Source organism: Patiria miniata, unplaced genomic scaffold (assembly GCF_015706575.1).
Source record: "Patiria miniata isolate m_02_andy unplaced genomic scaffold, ASM1570657v1 HiC_scaffold_2, whole genome shotgun sequence".
NCBI classification, from domain to species: domain Eukaryota; kingdom Metazoa; phylum Echinodermata; class Asteroidea; order Valvatida; family Asterinidae; genus Patiria; species Patiria miniata.
Genome location: NW_024037058.1, coordinates 3,209,455 through 3,224,584, shown reverse-complemented (window position 1 = coordinate 3,224,584; position 15,130 = coordinate 3,209,455). Strand labels below are relative to the sequence as shown.

Below are 15,130 nucleotides of genomic sequence, written 5' to 3'. Positions count from 1 at the left end.
CGCGCTCGGGGAGTACGCACGTACTCCGGGCTCTTTTAACTAATAGGAATACCAAAATGCGTGCACGTCTCATCTTTAAAATAAAAGAAACCTGCAGCATGCATGTGAGCGTGACGCCACCACAGTAAAAGCTTCTTATTCGAATCGCTGGATTCCACTATAGCCAGTTACTTAATTTGTCAAATGTAGTTGTTAATGAGCCATGTCTGTTATGTCTGCCATGGCCTTGTGGTCTGGAGCATTGAATTCATGGTCGGCGGGTAATTCTGCAGGTTGTGGGTTCGAGTCCAGCCTGAGTTTATGGTGCGTGTGCCCTTGGTAAATTGGGTACCTGTGAGGGCAAAGATGAATATTGTTGTTGATTTTAGCTGCTTTGAGCCAAAATGGCAGCATTGAGCTGTGCACTCCCCAGGGAACTGACATTGTCTTTGAATTGGCGAAGCTGCCTCACTCGCTATAATTATCATTGGCAAGATGATAAAGGGTGGCCACCCAAACTGTCGACCGCCTTCATTTGTCTTGTAGTTTATACCCAAAGAATCAAGTAAAATTTCCAAATATATGAAGCAACAATTTCATCTTGTTCATTTTGTTTTTATTCAGATCAGAATGGCATCCTGAAAGTTGGCACCCGAGGCCTAAACTTTGAGTCTCCCCTGATTGGTCAAGTTCACTCCGTTACCGTAGTAGCAGAAGATCCCGAGGGATTAACATCAACGTTCCAGTTCAATGTCAAGGTCCCATATCTTTTTTAACTTGCAGTGTTGTCCTCAATTCCATCACAAGTCAACTGACAAATTTGCGTTGCAAGTAAAAGCGGGGTTCGACTTTTGCGGTTATAGCTGCTAGCCAATATGCTAGTCAAAACAACGGCGGGCTAGTCAAACTATTCCTCAAGTAGCCCAGCTGGCGAGTCAAACAATTATTGCGATACGGCAAAGATAAAAGGACAGGAAGAAATAAATCATTAAATTCAGAAAGCAAATCTGTATCAATTTGTGTCTAATTTTATTGACTGTTTTGGGTTAAATTATTAGATCTGTTTATTAAAAACACTGACAAGATTGTCTCAGGATACAAATTTCACATGTATGCACATTGCTGTTTATGTGAGACAATCTATAAAAAAAAAACAGGCGGGGCTAGTGATAATGCCCACAGGCTAGTTAAGAGTGTGTTTCAGTAGCCCAGCTGGCTAGTGAAAAAAAAAAATTAAGGTCGAACCCCTGAACAGTGGACGAACAATTACTATTGTATAGCTTGTGACTTTAATAGGACAATTGGGAGTGGATGACTTATGATGGACTCCACTACAACACTAGTGACACGAAGTTGGGCTGTTCATTTTTGAATAATTTAGTATTCAATTATTCCAGCCTGAGCTTGATCAGTTATTTAAGTACTCAATTGTGAAATACACTGATCAAGTTTAACTTGCACAAAGGCCTTAACTGGCCAGTGGTCACTGATCGGGATTGCGTTTACCTGCATTTGTCAAAAATTGACAAAGAGCTTTTAAAATAATATACAGAAAAGGTGGCCGAATGGCTGATGCTTGATCATAATGGTTGGTGTTTGAAATTTGAGTTAATATTCCTCATAGAAGCTCTCAAATCATGCCCGAAAGTGGCTTTCAACAAAAGTGTGGCATTTGTCAAACAAAAACCACAAACCCTCTACATTGGTCATCATCTTTTCAAGACCGCTTACATATTTTGAATATTTAAATCAGTATTCCATTAATTATCACATCTTGGAGTATTCAGGATATTTATCACAGCCCTATATGCAGTCCTACTATCTCACAGATTCTAATTTATGTACAACCCTATTGCTGGACTAGCATGGTGATATTATTTTGATATATCAAGTTATCAACCACATAGATTTGTGACATCTGTAATTTTGTCGTGAGGAACTTTTGTATCTATATTCACATTTTCAAGAAAATGACAAAAAGAGCATTTAATCTGTGTGAATTGATGTGTTTATGATCCAAGCCAAGTGCTTCTAACATACATATACGTACTGAGAGATTGGAGGCAGGAAGCTACGGTATAAAAATAAAACTTAACACTGTTGGACATTTGTCAGAGAGCATGCAAGAAATATCCACAAATGTTGCTAAACCAATAAAGAAAATGCATATTCCCAAGCCCATGTGCTAGTTTGTGGTACATATAGATTTGAGCGTGGGATGTTATTTTTTTAAATATAGCTCACATGGTTATGAATATTATATTATTATGCAGATTATTGACGTGAATGATCCACCAATCAGATTGGAGATCTCAACGACCTACGTTGGGGCTGGCTCTGCCATAGGACAGACTGTAGCACAGCTGCAATGTATTGATGAAGACGCCACAGACACGTTTACATATAGATTGGTCAATAACGCAGATGGAAAGTTTATGATCAATGGAAACAATTTAGAGGTATGTACGATAGATCAATTGCTCCTTTTTCACAGGTCCCAGAGGGCCAGCCAATCTATGAATCCGGTGAAATAAATTAAAAGCCATTTTTTGAAGTGGTGCCACAATCGTGCGCACACCGCACGCATTCTTAAAGATGAGGCGTGCGTGCATTTCGGTTACACTATTGCTTGCATTTTCCATTGTCGCAAAATTCTCTGATGCAGTGGTGCTTACGATCTTTTGTTTCCAAATATTACTTGTATTTCCCGGTTCCCTTCTCTCTGATAAGGTCAGCCAAGATCTAAGCTCCATGGCTGGTAACCAGTTTGCCATTGAAGTCCAGTGTTCAGATGGGACTGCAGAACTTGCGAGACCGACAACGTTTGCCATCAATGTGTACAATGACGGCACCAGTGGAGAGAACGGTGCATCAATCACCATTTCCTTGAGTTCATCCTATATCACCGAAGAACAACCGGCCGACACGCTCGTTGGTTAGTTCCTAACTTTCATTAAAACTATGTGCTTGGTCGGTTTTAAACAAGTACGTTTAAGACTGGCCCAGGGGACTGGACGCTGGCGAGGGACATTAACGGCGACCTGCCCCTGAGCTGGTCAACATATAGGAGGAAATTGCCACTTTTTTGATATCCTTGACGGCACTTAATTCAAAAATCGCGCAACACATCACGTATTTGTTCACATGCAGGTGTGCGACATTGCCGCGCAACACAGTCATTGTGACAAATCATGCATAACCTTGTAAGCTGTTGAATAGGATGGTGACTATTTATGCTTTACTTTCAAGCTTCACTTTCATTTTTTTTTAAATGTGGCTTAAAATGTTAGGGTATTATTAATCACAAATTTTTAATTATTCATCAGAGCAAAATGCTTTCAATATGTAAATGGCTTTATTTTGTTACTTTTATTAGTGTTCGCAAGTTCCAAAAATGAAGATTTTAATGTAATGTGGGCGACTCGTTAATAAAGCCTATAGTGTCTCTGCATGAGCATCAGGTGTCATTGGCAATGCATTGGAATGTCTCCTCAACTCTCCCTTTGTAACTGTTGAGGGAATACTTGTGCACCAAGTCCACATCATGCATAGGCGTCGTAGACCGCTTTGAATGGGGGGTACTATCATGAAATTTGTAGTCGGACCGTCACGCAAAATTAATGAAATTTATAATTTCCGTCCAAAATGATCCCTTTAACTCCATTTCTAATTTCCTCTTTAAATATATGAATGGTTAATTAAGTTGATTACTTTGAATGGATTTAATTTTTCAGTGGGATAAGTTCAACTTCGAAATCGTCAAAATTTGGCCCTATCATATCGAATAGTTTTGGACATATTCTCATTGTAAAACTGCGTTTACACGCTCAGTACATGTGAGCATATCTTGTTCAGGTCCGTCCCCTAATCCCAGACTGGGGAGGGGGCCTTTAAATCCTAAAATTGAACTTTTAATATATGTACCGGTGCAATCTTTTGCCATTGGTTACAGAACTGGATGTTAGCTTCGCTGGGTTTTGAGCGGCAGTGTTTATTTTTTACTTTCTCCATTTCTACTTCTTCCTTCTTCGTTTCCCCTTCCTTCTCCATTCTTCATTTTCTATTTTGCCGACTGCACCATGATTTTTCCGACAAAACTGACACCCCCTCCCCAGCGACACCCGTGACATCATGGTAAAAGCTTGTGACATCATAGAAAAGTCAAAAAGGTCTAAAACAGTTATAACTTGACAGTTTGTGGTACTACTGGCCTAGCATTAAGGTGCTGATGAAAGTTTGTCCATCATTATAACACAATTCAGGTACGTTGAGTGCAGTCATCACACCACCCAGTGACTTTAATTTTACCATTGTGGGTGGCGCTTCCCAGCTGTTCGTTATCCAGCAAGGATCAGCTGGTAACCCGCCGGAGCTTAGAACCACCCAACCATTGGACTATGAAGAGACGTCTACGCATTACATCATCGTCCAAGCTGAGGCCGGTGAAAATACTGCTGTCAAGACATTTGAAATAACGGTAAAACTAGAAGTCAAAGTCTCACAACTAAATTCAATTCCGGCGTTTCACAATGCAGTGTGCCACCAAGAGTTCGCCACGGAGAGTTCATTTTCCCAGTGATGGGTATATTATAAACTCATGTTTGATATTTAAAGGTAAAGTAGATCATTAACAGCTATCCAAAAAATAACAGGCACACGTATTGTTGAAAGCATACTTGGTTTAAAGACGGGGATGGCACTAAACTCCCTGTGAAGTTATTCTTTCTAGCATTCTGTCATTTTGAAGAAAATGATTAAAGAAGGCCATTTTCAAAGATTTGTCAAATGACTCATTTTTGGAAATTTCCGTTATTAGCTGCTTTGTAATTTGGTGAATCCGTGAATGGGTGCACGCAAGCATTGACACGATGCACACGTGCGCGGTTGGTTTTTTTTTTTGGTCAGTTCAGTGCCTGACGTCGCATAGCTGCAATTGGCTGAATGACGTGTCCGGGATGCTGATTTCAGGCACAATTTTTAAAAAAGGACTTGGCACCTTTTGAATTGAAATTGAGATCCTGGAATATTGTTTTCTCGGAATATACAGCATTCACAGGACTAAAACTTGATCAGGTTATGTTAAAGCACCAGTCTTTAGATTTTGAGCACTTTTGTTGCTTCAAACAAAGAAAGTGCAAAAATGACAAATGATATACTCTACCATCAATAATCCTCTAATGTTTACATTCTAACTCTTTACATCAGGTTAATAATGTAAACGAGGCACCAGGTAGCTTGATGTTCCACTACAGCTCAGTCCATGAGAATCAGGAGGGCGCCCTCGTGGGGATTGTTTCGGCCATTGATCCAGAGGGAGATAGTATCACCTTCCGGATTATATTGGATGCAGCCAACGCTTTTGAAGTATGTCAATGTATTCCAATTCTTAGTTAATGTTTTAAAGAACTTTTGAAGCAAGTTTCCCATCTATTCGTGAAAAGAAAATTCCAAATACCTAATTGTGAGACATTCTGGCAAAAATAAGACAGAATAGGGCAGAGATCGAAATGAGGGTTTGCTGGTATTAAGAAAGATAATAAAATTCTCCTTGCAATACTGTTTATTGCATTCAAATCAGACTTTCCGTTGACAAGTTATAAAATATATTGCTGTTTAAAGTTCTCATATATTGACTTTAATAGTTTTGTAGTCGTGAAAATGAAAGATGCCAGCTGTTTTTCCTTAAAAACACTTTTAATCCACTACTTTTTACTATTTCTTTCAAACATGTGTGATATACATAACAAAGGTTACAAATATCAATAAATCGGGGAAAAAAATCACTCCATTTTAGTTTTTGAATTTGTGCCAACTTCCAATTCATTCTGTCAGGACGCCTCACTATTGATGGTTTTAATTTTTTTTTAGAAGGAATTGCCTATTTTTGCCATCTGGTTTTACAGATTAACGCATTAGTGACTGTTCTTTCCTAAACTGTCTAATATTCCCTGTACTGCCTAAAACAGACCAGCACTCCAAGCATATCTTGATTCACAGGGAATAAATAGAATGTAAAACAATGTAACTTTTTTTGAACAAAAGGGTAAAACTTGCAAAGTAACTTAAATAGTATGAGTAAAAAACCAAGTGTTTCCAGGCCAGATTCTACTTTATGACAAAATTGTATGTTTGGACTTAAATTCATATTCATAAATACCTAAGACAGTTTACCCATTCCTATAGGTCAAGAGCCTGTTACGTGGCTGGTCTTAAATGGATGATCTTAAACGGATGATAAAGATTGGTTGGTTGGTCTTAAATACTTTTCCAGTGTCCATACATTTTTGGACTTCTATGAAATACAGTGCCTTTTATCATTTTATTGGTTGAACATTCACAATCCTCACGTATGTAGGCATGCGCAATACTACCAGTGAGGCAGTATTTCATAGTCTTAAATTCACAACGCACCACCACAGCTGCATTTTGCACGACATCGCGCGCCCCAATCTCCATTAAAGGAGTTGTTTATGACTTACTCACGAGCTGGACACTCCATTATATAGCTAGAGGGGTGTATAAAAAAAACATGAAGTGAAATTGTTGAACAAAATCATTGAAAATTTTGAATTTTTCACTTGTTTTTACTTTTGGACCAAAACGTTTGGACATTTTGACCGAAAAGGTATTTATGAATGGGTAATTATCAGCATGCAGACTCCATCCGGTCTTAAACAGAGTGTTTAAAACCGCCAAACCACACATTTATTCCCTTAGTTTAGGTTGAGTGATTACTATACAGTGTTTTTAAAAAATCCAATTGACATTTATGGGGAAAAACAAGCATAAGGTTAGATAGTTCAGTTGGTAGAGCGCAGTACGGCAACCCAAGAATCGTTGGTTCAGATCCCACTTTTGCAAATTTCAAAATTCAAATGAAATATTTCTTCCTTTTTTTGCAATTTGTCTACTATAGCTACAAGCAGGAGCTACAACTAATTCCAACCGCGTTGTCACAAGTCGAGCTTTGGACTTTGAGACAGAGACCTCTCTGTCCCTCGTCATTGCTGCCCGAGATCCTGATAATCTTCAACTGGTATCAGAGACACCAACGTTTACCATCAATGTCCTGAATGTCAACGAAGCGCCTACTGATATTCTCCTGAGCCAAGCAGTAATCGATGAGAATAGTGCCCGGGGGACAGTCATTGGAGCACTGACAGTGATGGACCCAGATAGTGCGCACACATTACAGCAATTCAGCTGTGCATTGCAGGACAGTGCTGGGGGCCTGTTTCGATTAAATGGATTTGATGTAGAGGTAAACAAAATGATTGTTTATTTGTTTTTCTTTTTGGTCTAGAAGTCACCCATAAAAGTCTTGAAGAAGTCAATGTTTTGAAGTCCAAATGAACATAGCAGTAGAAATTTTACAATTTCCAATTTGCTCTCTCAAACACATTTGCTCTCAGACACATTGGAATTAAGAAAATGGAATTTTTGAAGGACGTTTGACATTCTTTTGCCAAGCGTTTTCATCCAATAGGGATTAAGGAATGACGACAGTAGTAGTTTTCCATTCCTTTTAAGATGATATTGCTTCCTCCATGCTTCCCTACACTGATCAGTAATTCATTCCTTCTATACACTGATCAGCGCGGCAATTTGGTGCCTTGTAACACACTGTCAATTTCACTAACCCATCTTAAGCAAGAGGCATCAAAAGTACCAACTTGGTAGCTGTTTCATGTTTGTTTTTACTGCTTGACGAACAATCGTTGAAAAGAAATGCACAAAACCAATTTCCCACACTCGCGCATAGAACACAAACTTTCTACCAAAAAAAATACTCTACTCAATAAATTTCACACCCAAGGTAATTCTACACAAGATACAATAGAGTCATTCTTGCGCCCCATTTCATCACTCTATATTTTTTTAAGTTGACTAAGTGTTGGCATAGGCTATAATTTTGTTAATAAGCTTTTCTATTAAAACTACCCATGTATCAGAAATCTTTTCAAATCATGTTTCTTCAGCAGTTTTCTTCCTCAAAACTGTTACTCTAAGCCGACACTCGTCTTTAACGGCAATAATTTCCATACGATATGTAAATTAATGTACGCATTAATTTGATAAGATGATCCTCAGACCGATTTTAAGTTAAGAGTTGAGCCGCGTTGCTAATGAAGTAAGGACGTGCTGAAAACATTTTAAGTTTGGTGAAATCAATTCTAGGACAAGTCACGAGTTACCCTTCCTAAGGTGTGTCTTAGCGTTTACTGAAATTGGCCCCAGTTAGTTTAACTTGACATTTCGAACAGTATGCTCTGTTTATCATCAGGAGACACTCAGTCAAGTCGATGATGAGTGATCTTGATATCCAGATAATAGAGAACGGGGTGATAACATTCAGCGTCTTTTATCACCACTTTTTGCTAAAAGTTCAGTTTTAATCCAACAGGTGTTTCAGAGCCAAGGACTTGATTATGAGACCTTCGCAGCTAGCAACACGATGCCGACCATCGTAGTGGAATGTAGTGATGTTGGATCGCTGGGTATAAGCAAACAGTTTGAGATCACAGTGAGAGATGTGGCAGAGCAGCCTACTGATATACAGTCAGCGACAGGGGTCTTTGAAATTGAAGAGAACAACAATGGAGGTATGTAGGCTGATAGTTGGTGTCTGCTCTTTGTTTGTCCTGAATAGAAGGAAAATGTAGTATCTTGTTTAACTTAGTTGATCCAACTTGCAATACACCACATATACAGGCATAGTTGCAGAATTTGGCTTGCCTGGTGTTTGGTACAGACTCTCTGAACAAGTGAGTTTTCAAGTGAGTTTAGAAACCGAGACTCGATCTGCCAAACATTAGAATACCGCCAATGGGATAATCTAAGGTTCACAATTCTGTAAATACCTTCTTTTAAAAAAATGTCTGGGTACAATTGAACTGGAACACATACGTGTAGCCAAACACGTTAGACAAAAACATATCTTAACCTCTGTAATTTTGCTCTCCAATTTTTCAATTCAAAGGTGACTCCATTGCCCTTCTCAACACCGTGGACCCTGACACTGATGATCAGACCATATTCCAGTATACAGTGTCAGACACGGACACATTTGCAATCATCGGCAGAATGTTAATCGCACACGTCCAGCTGAATTATGAGAGACGCCATAGCTACGACATAGATATCACCAGCACTGATGCTGATGGGCTGAGCTTCACTAAGGTAATAGCTATAGTGTGTATTTGTGTGTTTGTTTTTCATTTTTATTTATTTCTCAAAGAAATAATGATGCACTACCCTGCACCCCGGAAGGTTAGAAAAAATGAAGAAATTAAATGTAATATTTTGACGTTTGCATTTTACATGAAAAACAGCAATTTGTTTTCCAGCATGATCAAGCAAAACCCAGATTTTTCTGTTAGGTATTTTAAAAATACACTTGTATTCTGGATAGGCATTTACATATGTCTCTATGGTTTGTACCCAAATGGTACAGTATAATCTCATGTCAGCATGCACGCACAATCTTGTTCTGTCAATAGTTGTGGGGACCACGTACCTGTTGAGTGATAGCTATTATGGGGACCGAAGACACAAATGGGACAGCAGAAATTCCCGATAACTCGGTCCTTATTTCTTCCACATAACCCGGTGTTGACCCGCCCACTGTATTTTCCAGCAATCGTGGACCCCCTGTTGCTCTTCTTTTGTATGTACCGGGGTACTTTAACTTTTTGGAAAGACCTCCCATATGTTGGTACACGATCATCATATTGAGGACCTTCCAGAATTGTGGACCCTATTGTCCTCTATTGTTCTCTATTGTTCAACATCCCCTATTGAATGCAAAGCAAACTCATATACACCCATCCCAATATGCTATTACCAAGCATAGCTGTTTCTGGTGTCCCATTAAATAGGCATTTTTTTGGATTGCAATTTCTATGGCATTCCAGCTTCAAGACAACACCTGAGGAAAAGGGAGCATTTATCAGTTTCAACTTGTATTGTTTGCATTGGTATATAAATGGCAGTTTGGTCCAAAATAAAGCTATCAATTAACACAGGAATTGAACATTTGTGGTGATATTTTTTTTTACATTGTATTTTTTCCCCTCTGTAGAGTGTGACTGTGATGGTTTTGGATGATAATGAGCCACCCACTGGAATCGTAATGAGCTCAACAAGAACCCTCTCAGCTGGCTTGTCCTCTGGAACGGTAATAGCCACTCTAGATGCCGTTGATGAAGACATTGGACAGCAGCATGAATTCAGCATCCAAACACAGACCCCTGGGGGCGCTCTTCAAATCACCGGGGGTAACAAGCTTGCTGTTGATACTGGGACGCTACATGACCACTCAGTTGAGGTGACAATCCGTGTGCAGGATGTGGGTGTGTCTATACCTCTTCTTCATGTTCAGACGTTCACAATACCAGTACAGGGTGTGAACCTGCCACCTACGGGCATCCAGCTAACAGGGTCTTCGATCTTAGAAGGTTCAGCCATAGGCACCATCGTAGGAACCATCCAAGTCCAAGACCCTTCTAACTCAGACCAGAGGTTCTACTGCGTGTTGCTTGATGATGCAGGGGGACGATTCGATCTAGCCAGTGTTGGCAACGAGATACAACTTCAAGTAGCCTTCTCTGAGGGATTGGACTTCGAGACAGCCACAAAACATTCAATCAATGTCAGCTGCCGCGATTCACTCCCAGTGAACACCGTGGAGCAAACGTTTGTCATTGATGTCCTGGATGGACCTGAGAGACCCACCGGCATCGTGTTCACAAATGCAGCTGCCGGTGACACCACTACCAACGTCAACCCACCCGACCTTGGCAACCTACAGGGTCAGGTCATCACCTTGGCAACGGTAACTGTCAATGAAGATGCCCAGGATGGAAAGGTTATCGTAGCCTACGTCACGGTCGTTGCTGCTGATGGAACCCCAACATCAGGCCAATCACCGCCTGTCTTGTCATTGATTTCAGAAAATGAGTACAACCGATTAAACAGACTTGGTAAGAATTATCAATGCTTTTTTTTTTTTGAGAGTCAGATTTTAATTTTTATTTTCAATCAGACGTTACTGTAGAATTCCAATGTAAATGAATAGTCTTATAATGAATAGTCATTGAAAGATTCTTTATATTTCCATTTACAGGACGCAGAAAGAGAGATGTTCACGGGCTCCATGCTAGGTCCAAGCGAGCAACTAACCCTGACCCTAACACCGTCCCCTCCCAGTTTGTCATTCCCAACACTGGCCAGTATATACTAGTAGCGGGCATCCTTGATCATGAGGCACAGGAGGAATACATGCTGTATGTTAAGGCTAGCGACAGTGTCAACCCTAGTCTGGTGAGTGCCATTCACAAGTCATTCCTGAATAAATGCATCAGCATTGGCCACGGGTATTGGCCAAACTAATGTTGGCCAAGAGGATATTGCTCCACGTACCAAGCCAGGTTTAACTCTCCAGCCCTCTCAGTCTTTCTACCAGGGATTGTGTTCTTCTCTGACTGAGAATACCGTAGCGCGGCAGCCACTGCCACCATTATATGCGAGAATAACCTGGGTCCGTTTGGCCAAATATACCGCCACTTCCAGTTGGTAGCTCAATAGTCTCTATTTGGAGGGGGGGGGGGACGACAAGATCATGACTGTACCAGGACAATGAACTGAAACAAAGGGTGTCTGGTTTGTTGATCAACTGTACAGGGCCTTAAGGGGTGTGCATATGTGATTGTGGCTCATCTTATTATAAACTTTTATTTTATGGGTGCCTCTTATTGGAGGGTTTGCACAGCGGCCTCCTATGAAGGGCTTGTTGCCTTAGGAGTACTTCCTAACAAAACAACACCCAGCTCTTCTCTGTGCCCTGGCCATGCTACCCAGTAGTCTTGCTCCTAGCAGCTGCCGTTGGGCCTTATTGATCCATGTAGTCAGCCTTATGTGGCTCACTCCAATCCTGTTTCCTTGCTTGGAAACGGTGGTATATCCAGATCCTCAGTCAGCCTCCTAGGGCTGCCTCTCGATCCTGTTTCCCTGATGGGAAACTGATATACCCGGATCCTTAGTAAGCCTCCAAGGCCCGCCGTACCATGCATGTCTGGATACCTGGATCCTTAGTAAGCTTCCAAGGCCTGTCCTGCCATGCATGACTGGAGTTCCGCTTCTAGTAGTGCAAGGGCGCTCAGTCACCCAGCTCCGCATTAGGTCGCTCCACTAGGAGGTGCGTCCTACCAGAGAGAGCTAGAGAGAGCGTGCAATACACACAACTTTTACAGCCTAGCTGAGAACATAGCAGGGAATCCCATGTGGACGTAAAAGAATCCACAACTGTGCCCTCTTTTGACGCCTACAGCACATACGGATTTCGCTGCAATACTGTAATGCTGCATTCACAGTCTAAGGATGTTTTCATAATTAGAAGGCTTGCCTTTAGGGAGATGAAACAAACACAGACAAACCACTCATGGACATATAGCAGGACCAAACTAAACAAATGAGGAGGTCAATTTGGACAAGGGATTCTTGATTAGCTAATTATTTTCTTGTAACTCACATTTGTCTTTGATCAAAAGGAAAGCGACACTCGGTAAGAAGCACCAGTCACTTGGTTGTTAAGAGCTCAGCAGCCTGAAATTAACTTACCAAATTACACAACTAATTGCATGCGTGCCAGCGAATTCTCACACTGGTAACATTGAAAGACACAAGAGTCATGTAAGCACTGGGTGCATTCAAGTAGCTCACCCAGATCGACTCGGGTGAAGGCAGATGCGTTAACCACGAGATCCAGGCTAATCCGTGGGCCATCAAAATCCTCGCGTGACACCCGTAGCCATGGCTGTAGCCATTGACAAACCATCTACTGCTTTTCCATCAATATCGAAAGGTAACAAATTCAGGCTGGAATTAGCAGCCTCTAAAGTCGCAATGAGCTCATTAAGTGATTATGTTTGGATTTCAAATAAAGTTGATGTTGGGGCTCACTTGATCTTCTTCTGTCCGGCCGGCATATTTGTCTGTTTCTTGGCATGAACAATACATGCGTGTGACGTATTTCCACCAGTGCCTCCACTCCATGAGCAGGGTCTGTGATGGCTGACCCAGGTGAGCCCCCAGAATGGGGCTAACTCGAGTCGACCCCGGTGAGCTAATCGAACGCACCCACTAATCGCACCCATCACGTGATCCAGCTGCACTTGCTACATTATCAACATAGCAACAAGTAATCAAGTTCAGTTCTAGAGGTGGGAATTAAGAACACCTCTTAAATACTCTGTGGAAAGATCCCATGGAATCTGAAATGAATTGAAAATTCAATCCACGTAATCAGCAAGCAAATCACCAACATGGCTGTCGTGGCTGGCCTTTAATCAAACTCTGTAGGTTTGTAATATTGTTAAATACCCACCTCCACCAACTACTTTGAAAGTCAATCACAATTATTTTCTTTTGTTGGAACAGGTGGTGACTGCTCGCGTACGTGTGGTTGTCCTGGATGTAGATGAAGCCCCATTAGACATGAGCCTCAGCCCTATCACAGTCAGTGAGGGAGTCTCAATAGATGCGGAAGTTGGTAAGAAAAAGTTGCTGAAAAAAGTACATCTCTCCTAGTCATTCATTTTTGGAACCTAGAGAATTTCTAACAGGATAGATATTCCAACCGTGCATGTGCACATCAAGATTTGATGATTTTCATTTTGGGATGAACAATTCGCCAATGTGTGCAAAATCGTGGCATGTGTGCAAAATCATAGCATATGTAGCAGCAAAATTATAGAAATTGTCTTGTTCTGAAGTGTGCTCAAAATTTCAAAAACGTTTGGACAGTGAAATGTTTTCTATGTGTTTTGTTTGCATGTGCATGTACATGTACATAGTACATGTATTTTGCACATGTAGTTCACGTAGCCAAAATGTGCCGTGTACGTTGGTAGAGTAGAACTGGTAATGGATTGGAATAGAAGAGAGGGTAGGCCTATATGTGAACTATGTATACCCCAACAACCCCCCCCCCCCCCAAAAAAAAAAATCCCTGATCAACCGACTCTCCTGATACCTGATCAACCGCCTCTCCTGATATTTTTCATATGAAGGCAACACAAGTTTAGGGTTTTTGGCCTTATTGTAAGAATTGGTGTTCCTGATGGATCATTCAACCATATTAAGTTGTAGAAGTTAACGTTTCTGTATGATTCTACAGAGAGTGAACTTATACAGAGAAACATCCTAGACAAAATAGCACAACCAATTTTGAGCTGATGCATGCCTCGACTAGTTCTGACCACAGTACATATCACTAGTCAGATAGTCGTGTAATAAATAGTCTTGACGACCGACTAAATGCAACAAACTGCCACGGATAGTTCTTTGGAAAGACATGTGCCTTTCGTTAGCATTCTTGTTACATCTAAGACATTTCTCAACAAAATTTGAGCTCATAAAACTGTACATTCTGCATTTTCTTGCTAAATTTGGTAAAATTGTATTAGAAAAATCAAACTATTTTTTATGGTGTTTTATTTGCAGGTCAGTTATCTGTTCACGATCCTGATGGTACACAATCTGCATATGTGTATACCATGATGTTACATGGGACTCCGTTCTACATCCAGCAAGATAGGGTCCTAGTGCAGCGCCTCCTAGACTATGAAACCACTCCACTTATTACCATCAGAGTCAAAGTAGCTGAACTCCGCACTAGCTTGGAGCTAGTCAAGAACTTTCATATTCAGCTCACCAATGCACCTGAGCCTCCCACATCCCTGACAGTTAATGGGAACACCACAATTACTATCCCAGAGACCCTAATGGTGGGTCAGTCACTTGGGTCCTTCGTTGTCCAAGATCCGGACACAGCTGGTGGTTTTGCTTTCAGCTTCTTCAATCAGGAAGACTCCCATAACTTCTTCTCTATCGATGGAGACCGCTTGATGTTAGCACAGCGGCTAGACGCCTGGACAACCAATGTGCTGAGTCTCTTCGTCCAAGTCACTGATCCCACCCATCTTAGCTTCCGGCAAGTCATCACCATCAGAGTGACATCTGATGACCGGTGTAGCCGGCCTGGCTACTGCAGCCCCTACGCAACATGCTTCCGTGGATACTGCACATGTAAAGCAGGATTTACAGGTATGTGGGTAGTTCAGTTCGATGATTGACTTATTATGTTTTTCTT

General features: G+C 41.0%; 1 protein-coding gene across 1 annotated transcript in view; it reads left to right on the top strand.

Annotated features, from left to right (window-relative positions):
- Positions 1 to 15,130, top strand: part of LOC119727013 (protocadherin Fat 4-like) — a 50,592-nt gene that overhangs the window by 26,572 nt on the left and 8,890 nt on the right. The window contains exons 15-26 of the mRNA XM_038198895.1: positions 604 to 737; positions 2,253 to 2,438; positions 2,710 to 2,914; positions 4,242 to 4,456; positions 5,185 to 5,343; positions 6,896 to 7,240; positions 8,384 to 8,582; positions 8,960 to 9,159; positions 10,061 to 10,961; positions 11,105 to 11,301; positions 13,417 to 13,528; positions 14,482 to 15,084. Coding sequence (XP_038054823.1) covers positions 604 to 737; positions 2,253 to 2,438; positions 2,710 to 2,914; positions 4,242 to 4,456; positions 5,185 to 5,343; positions 6,896 to 7,240; positions 8,384 to 8,582; positions 8,960 to 9,159; positions 10,061 to 10,961; positions 11,105 to 11,301; positions 13,417 to 13,528; positions 14,482 to 15,084 — 3,456 coding nt within the window. The remainder of the gene's footprint in view (positions 1 to 603; positions 738 to 2,252; positions 2,439 to 2,709; positions 2,915 to 4,241; positions 4,457 to 5,184; positions 5,344 to 6,895; positions 7,241 to 8,383; positions 8,583 to 8,959; positions 9,160 to 10,060; positions 10,962 to 11,104; positions 11,302 to 13,416; positions 13,529 to 14,481; positions 15,085 to 15,130) is intronic.